The 20,239-nt window shown below is 33.6% G+C and overlaps 1 protein-coding gene across 2 annotated transcripts in view; it reads right to left on the bottom strand.

The window, feature by feature from the left end:
- Positions 1–19,770, bottom strand: part of LOC128551902 (T-cell-specific guanine nucleotide triphosphate-binding protein 2-like) — a 48,986-nt gene extending 29,216 nt beyond the window's left edge. Inside the window, exons 1-2 of one of the 2 annotated variants that reach the window (XM_053532854.1) lie at positions 19,645–19,705; positions 1,120–2,515 (exon numbers count right to left, since the gene is read on the bottom strand). In XM_053532854.1, the coding sequence (XP_053388829.1) occupies positions 1,297–2,515; positions 19,645–19,679 (1,254 nt within the window). In that variant the 5' untranslated portion in view covers positions 19,680–19,705 and the 3' untranslated portion in view covers positions 1,120–1,296. Of the gene's footprint in view, positions 1–1,119; positions 2,516–19,644 lie in introns of those variants that run through there. The other variant, XR_008368917.1, reaches the window with a different exon arrangement.
- Positions 19,771–20,239: the final 469 nt, after the last annotated feature.

Here is a 20,239-nt window from a genome sequence, read left to right as displayed (position 1 = left end):
AAATCAAAGGAAAAGCTTGAAAACACTTTAGAGGCCACGTTTATGATCATATCTTCATGAAATTTGGTCAAAATGTTTATCTTAATGTACTTTGGCCCAGTTTTGAATCTGGGTCATCTGGGATCAAAAACTAGGTCACCTGTTAAAATGAAAATAAACTTGTGTATGCAATAGGGGCTGCATTGTTCATTTTAAGTACATGAAACTTTGTCAGAATGTTTATCTGTATAAAGTCTCGGAAATGTTTTTATCTTAGTAACTTTGGGTTTAAAACTAGGTCACAAAACTTAGTCAGAATGTTTTTATTATACAGTCTGGAACGATTTCGAATCTGGATCACGTAGGGCCAAAAACTAGGTCACTAAGTCAAATCAAAGGAAAAGCTTGTATACACTCTAGAGGCCACATTTTTGCTCAAATCTTACAAAACTTTGTTCGAATGTTTGTTTTTAAGGAATCTTGGACAAGTGTGAATCTGGATCATGTGGGGCCAAACACTAGGTCATTAGGTTAAATCAAAGAATACTTGTTTACACTCAAGAGACCACATTTTTGGTCCAACCTTAATGAATGATTGGTCAGAATATTTGTCTCCACGAAATCACTAGGTCAAACATGTTTACACTGTTATGTTGTGTTTCTCAGGTAAGCGACTTAGGGGCATCTTGTTTCAGTGCATATCTGATAGGAAAATCAGCTGCAGCATATCATAGACATCAGAAAAGAAACTTTGTAAATACATAATCAACTTAAATCGAGCTTACTTACATATTAACTAAACTTCATCAAACAATCTTAACTAAATTTTAAACTGAATGCAAATGGCAAGAACGCCTCAAACGAGATTGATAATAACCAAAATTGACAGCATTACACTTACGGAACTACACTAATCCCCTTGAATTTGTTAAGATTTACTTAAGGCGTCAGTGTACAAGTGAATGATATATGAGTGTTAGAGGAACTGACATTTTCTGAAAATTTGTTCAGAATACTCGACATGACGATGAATACAAAATCTACATAGACATGCTATATGTTCTTTTAAATTTTTAAATCAGGTCCCTTTTAACAAATTAACGCCTGGAAGTCCCTATACATTTTCAAGATAATAGAAACCTAGCTTAAATAATTTTTCGCCGTAAAACAACAAAAAACATTTGACAAACAATCTCTCAGATTTTCCTTTGCTACTCATTGTTCAATATACCTTGATGAACTGTGGTGTTTGTGAAACAATCATGAAGTGTCTAGGTAGTCAACACGTGCATGAAATGTGTGTGTTTTTTTAAACTTTTATTTCTTTACAATTTTTCGTGCCAACTTCGCATCATATACTTTTTTAGCCTGTTGATGAAAGTATTCTAAATTTCTTTTTAAAGCTGCCTTACTATACAAGTATATAAGTGTCTGTTCTTTCGACAACAGACTCGTAAAAAAGTCCTTGAAACGCTCCCATGCACGGGTTTCAGTCCTTTCCTCTGTTGGTGTTTTAACATATCTCCCAGGGCTAGATTCAAAATTATCATATACAATTCGAAAATGTTCAATGTCTGTCTTCGTAAGCATCATTAGGGCTTTATTCTCGTTTAGACTTGCTTCGTCAATATTGAATTGCTTCTGATAATTTTCCAGTGTTTCTTTGAATATTCTCTTTTGCTCACAATCATTTTCAGCATTTGTTATAGCGAGACATACTTGCGGAATCCGTCTGAGAAGACTTTTTTTCTTTTCATCCATAAACTTCTTTGTAGCTGATGTAAGAGTTAAAGCGATTGCTTCCTTCTTCAGAGCATCTGTCTCTGACTTGAGAGAATCTAATGAAACAAGAAGAGTTTCTTTCAAGGCTGAAAATTCAAACGAGTCGGTTTCAGAGTTATCGATCAGAAATACTTCCGACGAAGAAAGGAGACCTTTACATTGCAGTTTGTCTTCGCAGTCTTTGCGCATCATTGACAGCACGTTTTCTTCTATAAAAGAGGTTGGATAATCTCTCTTTTCATTTCTAAGGTCTTCGTCGATGTGTGTTCGAGCAAAATAAAACTTTTTATTTTGCTTCTTTACTTCTTCTGCAAGCCACAAGTCGGTCTCTTCGAATCTCTTGCTACACAAAATAATGAAAAAGTCATACATCGTATACTCTACAGCCTTCATGTACGATTTTTTCGGAAATTCTGGAGTCCCTACTCCAGGCAAATCCCAAATGATAAATTTCTCGTTCTCTGGGTGTTTATATGGCGTTAAACGCTTCGTGGTGTCCTTTGTCCCAACCATCGCTGCATTTGCACTTTCTGCATTCAAATTTCGTAATGCGTTGATAAATGAGGATTTTCCACAGCCAGATTTTCCCGTCACCGCTATATGTATTGGGATTGTTTTCCACTTCTCTAATTCCTTGGTTAGTTTGCTATTTAAACCTGATAGGCCGTTTCTTTCAAACTCCTGTTTGCATTCAGCTTCATCAAAACTTTGAGTTTCTAATGGCTTTTCACTTCCAAACTGTTGAGTCAGTATTCTGAAAATGCAAACATTGTAACGTTATTTTCGGACGGCATGCACTCTTGACCGTTCGTTGTGTAACTCTATTCTACACGCGTTTTATTACTGGCCATTTACTACACGCGTATTTTTACATGTAACAAATAACCGTGTACGCACTTTGAAAGATCAAATTAAAATTGTGAACTCAAAACTGAAGCGTTTTGAAAACGTACTTTTTGAGGTTCCGTCAACACTTGCCGGGAATATGTCAAGCGAAAATCTTGACAGACTTCCTACGTTCAATTTCTAATATTTATTTTTGAAATCACCAATGCGTTTAAAGAAGGATTGGGTGTTTAATATGTGCAGTAAAAATGACGAAAAACTCTTCTCATAATTGCTGGACTAGACAACACTTTGTTCTAAACATATATAGACTTTGTTCGCAACAAGATGGCCATGATGGCACTAAATTACTGAACAGACGTTATAACACAAAAACATGCGTTCGAGATTTATTAAGATCTTTGAAAAAAATCTAAGCTGTTTTGTAATTCAGTATGATTTTATGATCATACTTTTTTAACATAATGCGATGCAAATACAGAAAATATAAGATACAGAAAATACTACACATTACTTGCACATTCATTTTTCTAACTTTTGCTGAAGATACAAATATAATGGTTTGTCAGTCATTAGTTGATAAAAGTTGCATTTATTTCTCTTGTGTATTTTTATCAATACAGTTTATATAAAGGCCTTCTCAGAAGTGAGTTTTTGTCACTTAAATGCGATATGTTATTATTATTAGTAGTAATAGTTGTAGCAGTAGTACAACAACTGTTAGTTTGCCCGAAATTTATGTTGATGACTAAATCTTGAGAAATTTCATACTTCGTTTTGAGTCTGACGTACATAGACTGTTGCAAGAAATTTACGACTTAGCCGGGTCTCTTTTACATTAGGTAGACAGATTACACTCTTTTCGTAAATATGCAAGGAAATCCATTATCTTTCGGAGACATTGTCACAACTGCGAAGTTCAACGTACTTCCATCTGTTAATTATAAGTAAGAAACAAGTGCCTACTTGGTAGAATGTATTAAATATAATCATCATCTAGTCTTTTGTTATGTATAAAAGCTCTCTACTGCGTTAATCACATAGCAATTATACGACATAAGACAGAAAAATTAGCATTATATAGCTAACATATGAAATATCAAGTTATATAATATTGGCTGAAAATATTCAATATTCTATAGAAGTTGGGATTTTTTAAAAATTGTTTTGATATACATCGGGAGGGTTATGCCATCAGTTCACAAAGTGACTTGCAAGTTTAAGATCATTTGAAGATCTTATGTATGTGTTCATTAAGATATTAGCTGACTTGCAAACATTCAACCAACACTTAGTCGAAAAAGTAGAGATATTTGTATTCAGTCTATACATGCTATTTAGATCATGCGGCTGGTCTTAAACAAATAAATTTATTCAATTTTATGTGGAGTCTACTTAGAAGATTAAACCAGGTGTCTAATGTACAAGAAAGAGGAAAAGCAGACGGTAGGTAGACTATATATAACTTCTTATTTAAATAGCCCGCCCGCATACATCAGTAGGTAGAGCGCAGAACTACAGATCGCGGTATCGTACGTTCGAGACCCGGGCGGGGCATATGTTATTCTTGACGATTTTATAAAAGACAATGTGTTTGAAATCATTCGTCCTCCACCTCTGATTCATGTGGGGAAGTTGGAAGGTACTTTCGGAAAACTGTTTGTACTGGCATAGAATCCAGGAACATTTATTAGATTAACTGCCCGCTGTTACATGAATGAAATACTGTTGAAATGGTGTTAAACGAAAGACAAACAAACGAACAAACCAACAAACAAACGTCGGAAATGACAGCTTTGAAAATATCGTGTTTTATCAGTGATGTTAGACAGGTGCCTGGCGAAAACATTATATGAATGCTATTTATAAGTTATTAAGTCTCTCAACATTATATCATAATTCGTAGTACCACATGAATTCATCTTATCTACATATAAACAAAAGTGATATATTCTAACAGAGCTTGATTTTTTTGTTCGTTAAATGAAAAAGGAAAGGCGAGAGTTGCGATAAACAACGGTTGTCGCGCGAACAGGGGACGTCACATAGTCGCATGACCCCTCTTTCATTACATCACTTATGAACAAAGTTCAGCATAATTTTTATCATTAATTTTTAATAAGCATGTAAGATTGAAATTAAACAACTCGTATTTTATCGTCTTATCAACCACTCCGGCTAAGCTTCACGTGATTCAATTCTTGCACATCTGAACTCGGAACCGTGGTAAATCAAACGATAATAAGAAGCAAGTGAGTTGGATTTTAATATGTAAAAAAAAATCAACATTTAAAAAATAATATTGAATAAAAAAATGTATTTTAATGTTTAAGATTTTAGAATGTAACTTAATATTTAAGATAATGTTAAGACTTTATTATCAAACTTTCAAATTTAAATTTGAAGATGTAAAAGATTTTTACATTTAAGGCTATAACATTCACAAAGTGGAATTCACGCAGATGCTAAATGCAGAAAAAAACACTAGAAACATTATTTTAAAACTGTTGTATAGTGTTTATAGCTCAACTGATCACGAAGACCTCGAAGTTCTTCAGGATTATAACAAATGATCGTTTTAATACGTCAGCTAGCTGGTTTCGAACAACCTTTTCTCCTGAATGTTTTTTTTTTCTGGTTTAAACAGTATGTTTTCACACATCAAAATACAAGTACATACTAAGCAGAGGAATACTATTGTGATCTTTTTTAACTGGAGATTGACTTTGAAAAAAATGGTAAGGCAGATGTAATGCAACAAGAGAGGGGCCAGAAAACAGAGTACAAAATAAAAGTTTGATGACTTAATTACAGAGATAGAATTAAAGTATAAACATACAGGTTAATTTGGGATGAATTGGAGTGATTTCGTAGTGTAACATCTGAGACAATATTAGCTTGTAGCGAGCAGGAAGACCTAAACTGTAATGTTTTCCGAAAATGGTAAGTGGATGTCAAGAAATTTATTATCTCGTTTACTTTAGACTGAAACATGTTTTAATATCTATCCATATTATTTTATACAAAACCACAGAAATACTGCTGATTTCAGAATACGGCGCCGATTCAGTGTTTGCATCATACACATGTAGTCACTGACTGATATCGATTTTCCTATCGTGAGTGGCTAATTTCGTAACCGTCATTTACATAAACTCCGCCCTAGACGCGAGACAAGTAACTGAAAAGTCAGTCATACAATGCATTTATGGTTTTTAAATTGATGATATAAGGTTTTAGCCGTATCTCAGAATCAGTTTCAAATCAAATAGTGTATACAGAACGGGAATCCCGTGCGATCGGAAAAAAGATTAATAGCGACATATACCAAATTGTTAGACAATGTCCGAAGGTCACAAAAAGACATGTCGCCATTCCGAGTTCCGCGACTGGACCGATCTAAGACGTCATCAAAATGGCGGCCAAATTTGAAAATATAACTTTGCTTATCTTAAAATTTACTTACGTTACACTACAGATTTTCATATTATTTTCCTTAATTTCTATCCTGGAATATATGCTGTCAGTATAATAACAATATTGAAGTATATAAACAATTAAATGGTGTGAAATAATCAAAATATATCTTACCCCACCCACTTTTTTTAACAAATTTATTTTTTGTTGAATATATTTGTTTCGTGTAGGCTTAACCTTTAAAATATACGAATATCATCATATTCCAACAGTAGTGTAGTTTTTATATGTGCTTTAAACTACCTAGTGATGAATAAATGTCAATTTCAATATTTATGTACCCTGTAATTGAACAAAGCTCATTTTCTGCTACACATAAACATTATTCTATACCAATTTGCCGGCTCAGCATTCGTATCGCGTTGAACTGCACAATGATTTTAAACATCTGCACTTAATCAATGTAATGATTAGCAACCCCTACTTTTCTTATAACGTTTCGTTCCCGGTAGATATGTTTTATATTGATAGAAGCCTTTAAAATGTTAGATTGGTAGTTTCCATAGGACCTCAAAACTTATTGAACAATAATAGAGTCTTTGAACAATCCACAGCTTCCATTGTTCCCGTCATTTTGGAATATTTTGGCCATTTTAAGCTGGTCTGTGGCATGCAATTTGCGAGAAGGAAACTTTTCATGATTGGTGTCACGGTTGGGTGATAAAGCATTTTCCATTGTCTGGTATGCTGATTTAACTCTTGAAAGTTCTAAGATAATTTTATCAATGGTCAAGGGCTTGCAAACAATATCTCATAACATGTTTGGAGCATTTTCGTAATAGTTCTATGACAGCACTCTTGCTATCACAAGTACCTTCCTTGAAATCACATTTTTCAACGGCTAAGAATGTATGGCGACCATTTACAAAGTTTTGTTTTTAAATATGTATTCACCTTAAGTAGAGAACGATTAATATATGTTATTACTGGCTGGTTATTATCTGCTTTTGATGTGTTTTAAGTAGTATTTTTACTTCAGTACTTCTTAATGTTGAATGCATAATACACCGACTGCAAGTTTTAAATGATATTAGCTATGACCACGAACAGCTGCAGAAGGTTTGTGGATGTTTGAGTACATGCAAGGATAGAACACGTAAGATTCTGTGACGAGTTGAGAACGCGACTGTCTACGACATGTTCAAATTGTCACTTTTGCTTTCCGCGGAAGGACCCAGAATCACCCAACGAGGAAAACGTGCAATAAAATAGGTATGGACTTCCAAAGAAGATCTTGATTATCAGCAGTAACTGATACTGATCCTTTAAATACCAGGACTTAGTATCATTTTCCCTAAAGTATATAGCTGTAGAGGAAAGATCTTGTACAATAATCTTTCCGTCCAAAACTTAGTTGCAATGTGTTCTTTTCGTCGACAATAACTCTATTTCTGAAGTTTGTGCGACTATTTTGTATTTGTCAAGTCATGGAGTTAATAACATGTTATCCCCAATAATTTTTTAAATATCGATATTCGCATTAGCATATTTTGTGATTATTGCCGAATTTAGACGTATTTGAAGTGTTAAGATTAAGTTGTATTTTTTACCGACAGAGCATTGGTCTCTTTGAACAACTGATATTTGCGATTGCCTTTCTTGACAGAAAACAAACAGGTTGATACCCTGAAAGGATCATCATAACTTCTAGTAAGTACTAGGAGAGTTTGTTTATTTTCAATACCGCTTTTGCAATAACAATAGGTTCGTACTTGATTGTAGCGCGAACTACTGTGTACTTACTTGCCGCGGCTCTATCACAATCTCTTTACCAAGGTGCAAAGTCAGTCTATCATGTCATATCACGATCACTATATCAGATGCGTTCTCGAATAGTAGAAAAGAACGTTGTATAAGCGCTAGCATACATTTTATCACCGTACAGTTAACATATGATACATACTTTCCATATCCTGCAAAGATCTGCTCCTGATCAGACATGTTGATATATCTTTACAGGTACAAAACAATATTAGTTAAAAAGATAATTACAACAGAAGTTAGATTATTTTCAATGAAATATTTGAAGCAAATTTATTGATGTTTTTTCTGAGATTAGAACATTTCTGAAACGGTTGTAAATGCCCCATAGACGTGTCAGTTTTCACTGGATGCTATGTCTGTTTTACGAAAGAGCGATATTTCATGGTTTAAAGGTTTCGCGACACATCGATTTAAATGGGTGAATAGCGCCGATATATGAATGTCACATCAACAGCAACGAAAGTAGAAAGTAATTACTAAATATAAAAGTTAAATCATATATAGTTATACCTACTACTGGGTTTTATTCTATAGTGGTAATAGAAAAAACAAGAGTTCATTCGAAAGAAAAGCGTTCACTCACTCAGAAAGATTCGTGAAATAACGCACATATAGAATTATATTACAGAATATTATTAAATATACAATTTTTGAAGGGTATTGAGTTCAAGCCCCAGCGAGGTAATGGTGTTTTTGGCATGAAGTTGTTTTTTGTTATTAACATTGTGTTCAGTTATGTAAATTTATTATTATGAAACGGGATTCTATACTAGTATTTAATTTACATTTTATTACGAAACAGCATAGAAATGACTTTGTCAAAGAATATGTTTTATTCCATGTTCCTTTAAAGATGTACTATGCTCACGTAAATATTTCATCATTGCATACAGTATTGATTTAAATCTAGAAAATCCTCATCAAACATTTTTTAACTCAGCCGTAAATATATAAACTAAATTTGTTCGCTGCAGTCACAATTACATGTCTGTATAGTAACGACCACTTGTTCCAAACAAACTTCCATATTTGTGGTGGCGTAACATATTCATACTGTGTTTATGTGGCGGCTGTAAAAAGTCTCCCGGTACTTGGATTCAAGGTTGTTATATTTTCTGGTCTTTTGGGATCATGGAGTTCATTCAATACCTATGTAATAGAGTCTCGCTTAGGCCGACGCTAGTGAGCGTAATGGATGTCGCACTTTCTATATCCTTTTATGAACAGACTCAATCAAACCGAGTCTGCTATTACCTTGCTTGGTTGCTTCTGTGCTTCCAGATTATCTTCTTATAGATTTTGTTACACATTTATTAGTATGTAGTATTTTAACATTACTCACAAACATGTTTATTTTACTATCACATCGATAGTACGGTAATTTTCATATATTCAGATATGAAATTTGGGCATAATATATCATTAACATTGTATAAATGACGTTATCTTTATTCAGAATAACAAAATGCGAGATAATATTGTGTGTGTACGATGTAAACTACAAAAAAACTCACTTTTAGCATCAAAATTAAACTCTTATCAGTCATTTGAAGATGATGATAGATCTATTTCTAAGAAATGGCCGCCATTTTGATGACGTCATAACTCGGTCCAGTCGCGGAATTCGGACTGGCGACATGGCTTAAAATGAACTTCAGACATTACTGAACAGTTTGGTATATGTCGCCATTAATCATTTTTCCAATCGCACGGGACCCAAAATATGGCTCTAAGCAAATTAAGCGGGTGCATGAGGATCAAAAGATGTGTTTACACTTGTAAAATTACACATGTAAATAGTAAATCATTGCCTGATGGGCATCACTTTTCATGTTAAAAAATAAAATATTCAATAAACATAAATGCCCTTTTTAAATACATTACTCAAGATATAAAGGTTTGTGTGCTTGAAAATCTAGCAAACATGTGATTCTAAAGACAGGCTTGAATTAACTGGAATCATTTGTTTTCGTACTATGAACATGTATTTGGTCCTACTTATCAACAATTCAACTTCCGGTCATGTAGTCGTTGTACATGAAGTTAAAAGCCTAAAGTGTTGGATTGAAAGCGAATTGAAATTTGATTCGGGATTCATGACTAAGTAAGTTTCCTTGCCAAGAAACTTGCTCACGACGGAAATTCATTTATTTATTTTCTTGGGTGCCCGTTTTCAACAGTTCTTCTGTATGTTGGGTGGGCAGTTTACCTAACCGTCGCTCCTGGGAAAAACCAGTACTAGACTCCCGTCCTCCGTAAGAAACTTCCAACTTTCTCACATAAAGAAATATGTGAAGGTTACAATGATTTCAAGTCAGCGACTAACCACTCGACTACGGGGGCGGTCACACGATGGATGAATACTATAATTCGGATTCTAGAAATCATACGGGCATGTAGTTGCAATAAAGCGGAAGTCGGTATAGAACTCTCAAGATTATTAAGGGCGATGAGGTCGACTAACAGGTTATTTTTATCTCTACTTTAGTATTCATGACATTGCGTACCACATGTCTTCTGTATGCAGTAATAACTTGACGGATTTCTATAAAATAATGTATAATGTTTTATATGGAAAACTTTTCCAATGAAATTCTAATCGATGTCGATCCTTTGGTTTGGTATTTTACAGATTATGTCGTAAATACAAAATAGATTCTATAGAACTTACATATCTCAAAAGAGGACTCGTTTGAGAGAAAATATCGGTAAAAGTATATATTTTTATCTTTTGATTTAAAACTGTGATAGTAAAAAATTGAACCTCTATGTTCACAGCGTTTGTAAGATACTTTTGCCTGTCACAAATACTAGTATTTAACGATCGTACCATTTGACTATGATATGCATTTAATCAGAATCACATGTGCTTTTGTTACATTAAAATCATAACTATAGTTTTCTTATCATAAGCTTGTCCAACTTCGACAATTCTCGGCGTCGAACTTGGAAAAATCGAAATACACAGCATCTTAGACAACCTGAATTAACCCACTTTAAACATGGAAGAAGTAATCCGACTAAATAAATAAATAAATGAATAAATAAATATTGCCTATTTTGTTTTCTCACAATTGAAAGTAAAATCAAAAAACGAACCTTATAGTTCGATGTGTAAAGACAACATCGAGTATGTTCGAAATAAATTCCATGACCGACATCCGTGGACATTTTACGAAGACTTGATACATCAATTTAAAATAAATGCATGAAACCTTAACAGACAAAATTTGTGGTAGCAGTTTTGTTGTATTTCGTCGAAAGTTGCTATCAATACAAATTATATACATCAATGTCGATCTTCAGACAGTTCAAATCTGTAATCTTAATAGTTTTGTATATGCTGCGTATATGTACATGCACATGTATGTATGTATTATCATGATTATGCAGGATTATCTTGAAATAAACTCGCGTAATATTTTACTTCTATAACTAACCCTTTACACGGCTGCTTTTCTCGCTTCTTTTCTGTAACTTTAAACCACTGTGAACGATGGAAATATACTTTTGGGCGGAGCAAACTACAAGCGTGACCAAATTACCCTCTCATGGTTAACTAGGGTGACAGCTACGTCATTTACTACCTGCGTTTGATGTAGACGCCCATTCGGCGGGGTTTTCTGAAATCGGCAGTATCATGTGAATCTTGATTCTTCATCTCCAGAGCTTCAAAATATTCAGTTTTAGATGTTCATTTTTTATCTAGGTACAAGATCGTAATGATATGTTTTCTTTTCTTCTTTTTTGTTATAAAATTATTTATAAAAGATGTTTCCATCTTTAAAATTTCACTTTTAATCGATAACTTGAGTTTGAAGTCTGTATTCCTTTTTATTCTAAGGCAGCTAAGTACTTTGTATACTTTTTCTTTTTCTCGAATCTAATAGCTTTTACTCTGACATATAGTTCAATAATATGTAGCAGAGTATTGAACCAAATTTTGTCCGAAATATTATCTTAAATCTGTATTGGTTTAGAAGTGAATTATGCTAATTTCGGTGTGTTCTACAAGAATATTACAATCAATGACTCTTTAAGACATTAAAGCTGTCGTAAACTATTAATTATTGTATCACAATCAACTCTAAATTTGGACACGTATTTTGATACGTGTTTTGTAATGATTTTTGAATGCAATGAAGAGGGTTTTAGCAATTGTGTAATCTTTCCTAATAGTCAAGCTGACTGTCTCCCTAAAGATTTGTTATTCCTTAATGTTAACGTTACACTTTTCATGCTGTGCACTGTTACAAATCCAATTTCAAAATAACCGTGTTTACATTGTTTGACTGCATCAACATATTTTTGATATAACATGACACTGATGAAAGACATAATGCCATCTTAGCTATTTGTTTGCTTTTAAGCAAAACATGACTGTCAATATAATCTTTGCTATTAAATAGAATAGCTAATACACTAATTTTGTCCTTGCTCCATTTTCATTGCGTTAACATAACTATGTATATAACAATATGGGCAAAATTACAACAAAGAGGTTTCTCGTTATCACATATATTAAGAAACTATTCTGAACATATACATTTTTTTTGCTTACGTTTTCAATGATATAATAATTTTTGCATCACCGTTACAATTTTCCTACCTTATCGTTAAAAAGCGCGACGTAGTTACCTCGACAGCGTGATGCCATTAGCTTTTCAGCATCATTTAATCGCATTGCATTACATATATTTGATAATAAGCACTCCCGCTCTCCGTCCCTCAAGACACATTCACCCGATTGCAGACTGGATATCAAACAACAAAGTGCACACGAAACAGGACTGAGTCTTTTGCACATCGGTGTAGGTTTTTTAGTTGTCTGAACATAAAATGGTATCCGATTAATTACTGGAGAACGACTCTGTGTGTGTGTGTGTGTGTGTGTGTGTGTGTGTGTGTGTGTGTGTGTGTGTGTGTGTGTTTAACGTCTTTCTCAACAATTATTCAGTCATATGAACGACGGAGCCACCGGTGGTCCTTAAAGCTAGCAGGGAGTTGGTCAAAACAAGCAGATGATGAATATATATAATGGGATCAGAAGGCATAAGAAACTGTCAACACTGACTTCGTCGGACCAGTACAGGATCATGTTTTTGTTTAGACACTGCTAGATGGTTGGTCGTTACAAGTAGGTGGTCCCGTACTTACTTTGGATTTAGAAGATTAAAAGCCAAAGTGACTGTGACCTTGAACAGTTATTTCCTCTCCGAGCATTTGCCAGAAAACGGTTAAGTCTTTGAAACGAATGTGCTTCATGACCTGTAGAGACCTATAGTAGAGTGCCAATTTTGAAAGATCTAGACAGGCTGGACAAAAGTACCAGATTTTGTAAAACGGTAGCTTGGGGCAATATAAGACTTTTGGCTGTAAGGGCCAAGGTCACAGCTCTTTGGAATTCTATTTTTAGAACATTCAAAATGGCCGCCATTAAAACAAATAGCTATTTTAGTAAAAGTTAGTTATTATCTCATTCATGATACATGTTTATGTGTAAACTGATTCATACTTACTCTTAGGGTCAAGTGATGCATTTGCATAAAGTAAGGTCATGCTACATAACAGTCTGTCTGTACATTCGTCCGTACGTACGTTAAAAATGTCATCTTTTTTAAAACCCTACGCTTTTACGTACATACATCATAAGCCCTGTAATGTGCTGCCTGATCTCGATTGGTCTAGAGGAGATAAATATGTGTAAAGACTAATTTTTGTAGAAGATATGTTCCATTTTTGTTTCGTTCGTCCGTCTGTCTATCTGTCTGTCTGTCTATCGCAAAGTCGTGTCCGCTCTGTATTTTTAGTCATAACGAGACCACGGTAGCTTGGGACAATATAAGACTTTTGGCTGTAAGGGCCAAGGTCACAACATTAGCTTGAAACAATATAAGACTTCTGACTGTAAGGGCCAAGGTCACAGCTCTTTGGAATTCTATGTTTAGAAAATTAAAAATGGCCGCCAATAAAACAAATAGCTATTTTAGAAAAATATAATTTTTGTCTTATTCTTGATACATATTTATGTGTAAACTGATTCATACTTACTCTTAGGGTAAAGTGATGCATTTGCATAAAGTTAGGTCATGCTACATAACAGTCTGTCTGTACATTCGTCCGTACGTACGTTAAAATGTCTTCTTTTTTAAAACCATACGCTTTTACGTGCTTACATAATAAGCCCTGTAATGTGCTGCTTGATCTCGATCAAGAGGTGACAAATATGTGTAACCGACTAAAGGTTTGTAGAAAATATGTTCCATTTTGTTTCGTTCGTCCGTCTGTCTGTCTGTCTATCGAAAAATCGTGTCCGCTCTGTATTTGTAGTCATAATGAAACCGCATGTGGGACGCAACATCAGTTTAATATTACTGTTGTACAGTGTAGATCAAATGATATAAAGGCAGCATTTCTTGTCCGCTAGTGCCTCAGATAACATGCAGATGGCAATTCCATTCATCCTTCTATTGAAATAAAGTATATTGGGAGAAATGGTTCATTTTCATTTATGGTTCTTTTGCATCATATACATGTATCAAATAATAAGCTTTGTTCTTTTGTTTTTTGGTAGTTTTAGCATCGCATTAACACAACTCTAGGTCATACGGTGACTAAATAAGCTTTGTGATTAGCTTTGTAATTCCCATAATAGAACTCATATTACATATATTTATATAAAATCTCTATAATTATTCAAATAGTTTTACTTTGATATAGCTAAGTATCAATATGGTCATATCTATATACATGTATCTTGAAAAGCTTTATAATTGTAATGGAAAGTTAAAACTTTTATTTAATGATTATGTCTTTATTTACTGGGTTCTTATTATAATTTATCATTTAGAGGTGTTTGCATGGTTTATATGCACCCTTTCTTCATCTTTTACATGAACAAATAGTTGCCTCAAACAAATTTAACATTACTTGCAACTAAAAGCTTTGACCACACAGGACATTTTTCCTGTTCAAATCATCAAACCGACATCTTCTGGTGTGATACTATTCATGTTTATCCTGGTCACATATCATGCCAGAGCCTTCTGGTACTGGTACATTTTTGTTGGGATGAGTCACTCGTCAATAAACTATAGGTAAGGGAAGCGGTTGTCTAGAGGTTAAGGTATTGGCCGCTCAACCCAGAGTTTGATACCGCCTTGGATCATAACTAAACCTTCTCAAATGACACCAGTACTCGGTTTTCCAGGATTCGAGTGTGGCTTCTAGCTTTCATCACAAATGAGCTTAAAAAAATTAGTATAAACTAAAAAGCTATAGTTATTCATATAGACAAGAGAGGAATAGATGTATGCACATGCATTTTTTTAACATAATGATTTATTTCTATTTTAAAAAGCCTCTTCTTTTATATAGACATTTTCTTCTGTATGATGATTAAAAGCCAAAAGGAGATATAGAAAGATATAGAATGCTGACATTTATCACTAAAAGCTCCCAAGTAATTATGCTATTACACTACAATTTATATCGTCAGAAGTATATGCACCTTTATGACATACTCCTTATGAATATATAAATGGAAATACTATGCAATAAAATTGTAAAGCATAATGACACAGTCAAAGCCTTGATTGCAGCATACATGTCTTGCCTTTTAAATACTTAGAAATGTCCCACTTAGATTAATGACCTCAATTCATTTTTAAAAGATTGAAAACAGCATGCAGAATTTACACCAGCAATAAAAGAAATGGAATAAACTAGTTTCCCTTTATCTTCAATGTTAATTTAATATGTTTGCATCACACTGGCTTAAAATGGCATTGTTCGGGCAGTTAGGTAATTTATTTCAGATATACTTAAATTAATGATTGATCTATGCATAAGTCATTTATAAGCATAGCATTCTTCCTCAACATGTAAAATACAATGTAATATACAATTATCACCATTATATTGATAAATAAAGCAATTTGCAGTTAGTAATGTTATGAAATTACCTTACACCTAACTCTCTAACCTTCAAATAACCCCTAGAATGCAACAGCCCCGTTGACACATAGATAAAAGATAAGAATGACAATCTCACCATTAAAAACTTTGCCATCTACACAGTTGTTTTAGATAATATAGGTACATGTAGTAATTGGTGCTCTCTACATAAGACATTAAGAAATAGGTACATGTATCAAACATGATTTGAATAGACATTAAGAAAATGTTCCCCCTCAACCATCTTTAACAGTTGTTCAATATGCCTAAAGTACTTTTCAATATGATATTTTGTCACGTCTGTTTAGGTGAACTTCACTGTGTTAAAATTCCATAATGTTAAAACCCGATACAGCAACTCTCATAAAAAAGAGAATATGCATGGTAATTACATGGTTGGAAAAGCACTTCTTTCAGTACTGCACATGTATTTATCCTTTTGCATAAAAGGGAGGTTATAAAAAGGAACGGACTCAGTAATACTTTTTATACTTTATGAATCATACTTTAAATACCTTTGAAAAATATGTTATTAATAAAGTATCAAAAATAAGATTTAACAAGTTACTAATATATTTTATGTTTATAACAGCACATGCGGCAGTCACATAATAAACAAAGCCATTATGGCCCTATAAACAGTTAAAACAAATCGTTTTTATACATTTCGTTTTCATTTTTAACAGGGTATTTCAGGAACAGTCACTTGGATATTCCAAACGTCAATAGACATTTAACAATTTATAGAATAAATAATGTCAAAAATCTTAAAAAACACTCAGATTTAGCCAAAAAAGCTGTTCTGAAATATATGAATTTTGCGACGGACGGGCGGACAGACGGACGGAACAAATAAAAACATGCTTCACCCAAAAATAGACAGACAGACAGATGCACCAATACATAATTAAAGTCAAGCTGCACATTACGGGGCTCATCTTATAGTTATAATCACAAGTATGCTGTTTATAAACAGCATTTTTGACATACAGACGGACGGATTTACAAACAGACGGACGTGAAAATTGACATCACTTCCTGCCAATGTATCACTTGACTCTTAGAGTATGTATGAATCAGTTTACGCATAAATATGTACCAAGAATAAGATAAAAACTAACTTTTGCTAAAATAGCTATTTGTTTTAATGGCGGCCATTTTGAATGTTCTAAAAATAGAATTCCAAAGAGCTGTGACCTTGGCCCTTACAGCCAAAAGTCTTGTGTTGGTCCAAACTACCTGTGTGCAAAATTTGGTACTTTTGTCCGGTTTGTCTAGATTTTTCAAATTTTATGAAGAATTGGAACTAAGCTACTAGATTCCACGAACTTGATTGAAAACTAAGAGCAAATAAAGCGTTCTATTGTGATTTTATCTTTTACGCCTATGAAAAATATTTTCTGAAACATCGCGAATTGCCAACTGGCTCTCCTGGTCGTTGCTAAGACTGCTGAATACATTTAAATGGTAAGATATTGATATTTCAGAACAAGCCAATGGTAAAAAGGACTGTTTTTCATTTTTGACTGAAAATTGATTAATTGAAAAATGTCGAATAACATGTAGGCTATTGGTTACCCTCAGGCGAAATGACAACTGAATCTCCTGATAAAATCATTCAATTTAACGCTTAATTTGCTCTTAGATATCAATATCCAGCTCTTTTACCATTTGGAGCAGTCTTCAAAACCTCTAGATGAGCCAGTTGCCAAAATGTTCGGTTTTTCGCACATGAATTTAATTGGCAACTGACTCTGCTGATCATTCTGAAGACTGCTGTATACATCGAAATAATTACATATTAGTATCTAAGAGCACATCAAGCGTTAGGTTGACTGATTTAATCATTGTCGATTGACAAATTGATTTACTGAAAGAAGCTGAATAACCAAAAACTATTTTATTTCTTTAAACTGCAGGTCTAATCTTAAAAAATGATAATTTTGCTTTTACTCTAACAACAAATTTAAACTCGGGCATTTACTCCAAGCTCTTATACTTTCGTGGTTGACTCACGTACTTAACTAAATTTCTGATCTTGTCGCTGTTTTACAGTTTCTTTCCTCGTGTTACATTTTCGGATGTCACTAAATTATATGCTATACTTATAACATGTGTAAATGTAAAGTTCTTCTCAACCCGTGACTAAAGGGCGTGGACGACAGCTTGCAAATTTCAATTACCGTCACAATCAAACTGAGCCTGGAATATTTTTATTTATGTCGTATTGGGCGAACTGTGGTTTTCCGCTCTTTCTATTTTAGCTGCAATTAATGAAAATGTATGATCTATTTTGAATTTCATACAGTTTTGCATTTTGTTTATTTCTTTATGAACAGATTTTGTTTGGCTATGTTAGATATGCTTGAAAAGGATCTTTTTATAGACTCAATGTTTGACAGGATTTGTATAAAGAATACAAAAACTTTTAAAGGGACATTTGAGGGTGACACAGAAAAAAGATGCTTCATGCAGTTCCATGCGTACGTATTAGAAGGTCGGCCTCTGCGATCGAGTGGTGAGTGGTAAGGTTGCTGACTTCATTTCGAATCACTTGCCCATTTACACCATATTTTAGCATTCTCGCTTTGGACGTAAAATTATTTCATGTGAGAAAACCATCAAGTTTGCTTGCAAAATGTCGGCAATTCTACCAAGTAGTCCGTCCGTACATGAAATAATGTTCAGAAGAGTACTTGGGGTCTTCCTCCACAGCGAAAAGTTACAAAATCGCCATGTGACTGTGAAGTGTGACGTTAAACCCAATACAAATGTTACTTAGTGAGCACATGCTTATGTTATAAGTAATACGTGCGCACGAAATAGCTAATATGTGAGCACTTAATGACTAATACGTAGGTACATGGTAATGCAGCAATCATCAACACCGCAGTATGGGCAATCAGGATCGTGAAACAGTACTTCTAGAATTCCGCGTATGCATTAGCTATTGCGTGCACTTGTTTTTGCTACTACGTACATACGTATTACCCATTACTTCCACTCGTAATACTTATTATTATATTAGTAAATAGATGCACACGCTATTGTGTTCTTGATGATAAATTCAGACCTAAGATATTAGGAAAATAAAGAAAAAAACAATTTCTTCAGATTAATTATAATACTAAAATTTGTATTGTTATATATCTCAAGAAGAAATCATGTGGGAAACGTCTAATAAAACCCGGGTTCAAAATAAACTATTACAAATTTTAAACATAATCTGAATTTTCAGCATTACTGACTAGTTTTGTTGGTACGTTCGACCCAAATATAGATAGAATGTTTAGCCGCAATTCTTCTTTGGGATTTTGTAAACGTCATGGGTTAAAGAAGCAGAAAAAATATTACTGATGTTAAAACTGGCATTGCATTTCATTTATCATTGAATTTCTATAACTCTAGTTGAACACGTATAATATGTTTATTTTAGTTCGAAAAAAGCAAAATGCTTCTGTATACACAATCAAAAACGAATAATTTAGAAATCTTTATGTTTTAATTAATTTATGCGTCTTTAAACTGCAGGTCAAATCTTAAACAATAATTTACTTTTTAAATCTGAAAACAAGTTAATGCAAGGATACAAATAAATGTACTTAGTGCAATAATTATATAATGTAAATTATCTCAGCTATGTCACTTTGAGTGATACTGTAACTTGGTAGAACCAACGACCTTCCATGGCTTCCTCACATGAAGAATTCAACGCCCCGAGTGAGGCTCAAAGCCACATCGGTTAGTCGGTGAGGAGCAAGTGGTTTTAAGTCAGCGACCTTAACCACTCGGCCACGGAGACCCCTCATTAGACATTAAAGCAAATATGAAATTACTTACGAAATGAAGGGTTCACAGTATTGATAAACATCCATAGTACGTCGTTTTCGTTTGAAGGTGTAGAACTGCAAAATAAGTAAACACATTGTCTAAGTCAATCAAAGTTCTCTATATGGTGAGTGTTAATATGGAACAGTTAAGAACATGCTGCCAAAACAGGCCAAAATGACACATCCGATTTACTCTAGAGATAAAGATACTATAAAAGGCAATAAGAATGAAGTGATAGTGATGGAGATAAAAAGATAATTGATAAGGGTTATGAAAAAAGTAATTTAGCGCATGCAAATAAAATGTAAGAGTTTTACTAAAACAAAATGGTCTAGTGTTATTATTTTCATATTTATCAATAAAAAAGAAGTATAGAATTTTGTTTTTGTATTTGTCAAAGTAGCCCAAAACAAGTTAAGTGGAATTAAAGAATTTAAACCCAAGTTTCTTTCTTTAGAATTTACTAAAATCATTTTAAAACGAAAAAGTGTCCGTGTTCTGGATTGAATGATAGTATTGAATAAGACAGTTAAAACAAGATCTTACTAACAGATTATCTTTCATAATGAGCGCTACAATATGTACTATGAGCGCATCAGATAGG

This window comes from Mercenaria mercenaria, unplaced genomic scaffold (assembly GCF_021730395.1).
Source record: "Mercenaria mercenaria strain notata unplaced genomic scaffold, MADL_Memer_1 contig_1821, whole genome shotgun sequence".
Lineage (NCBI taxonomy): Eukaryota > Metazoa > Mollusca > Bivalvia > Venerida > Veneridae > Mercenaria > Mercenaria mercenaria.
Note: the sequence above shows the minus strand (reverse complement) of the source record. Positions and strands in the feature narration are given on the sequence as shown.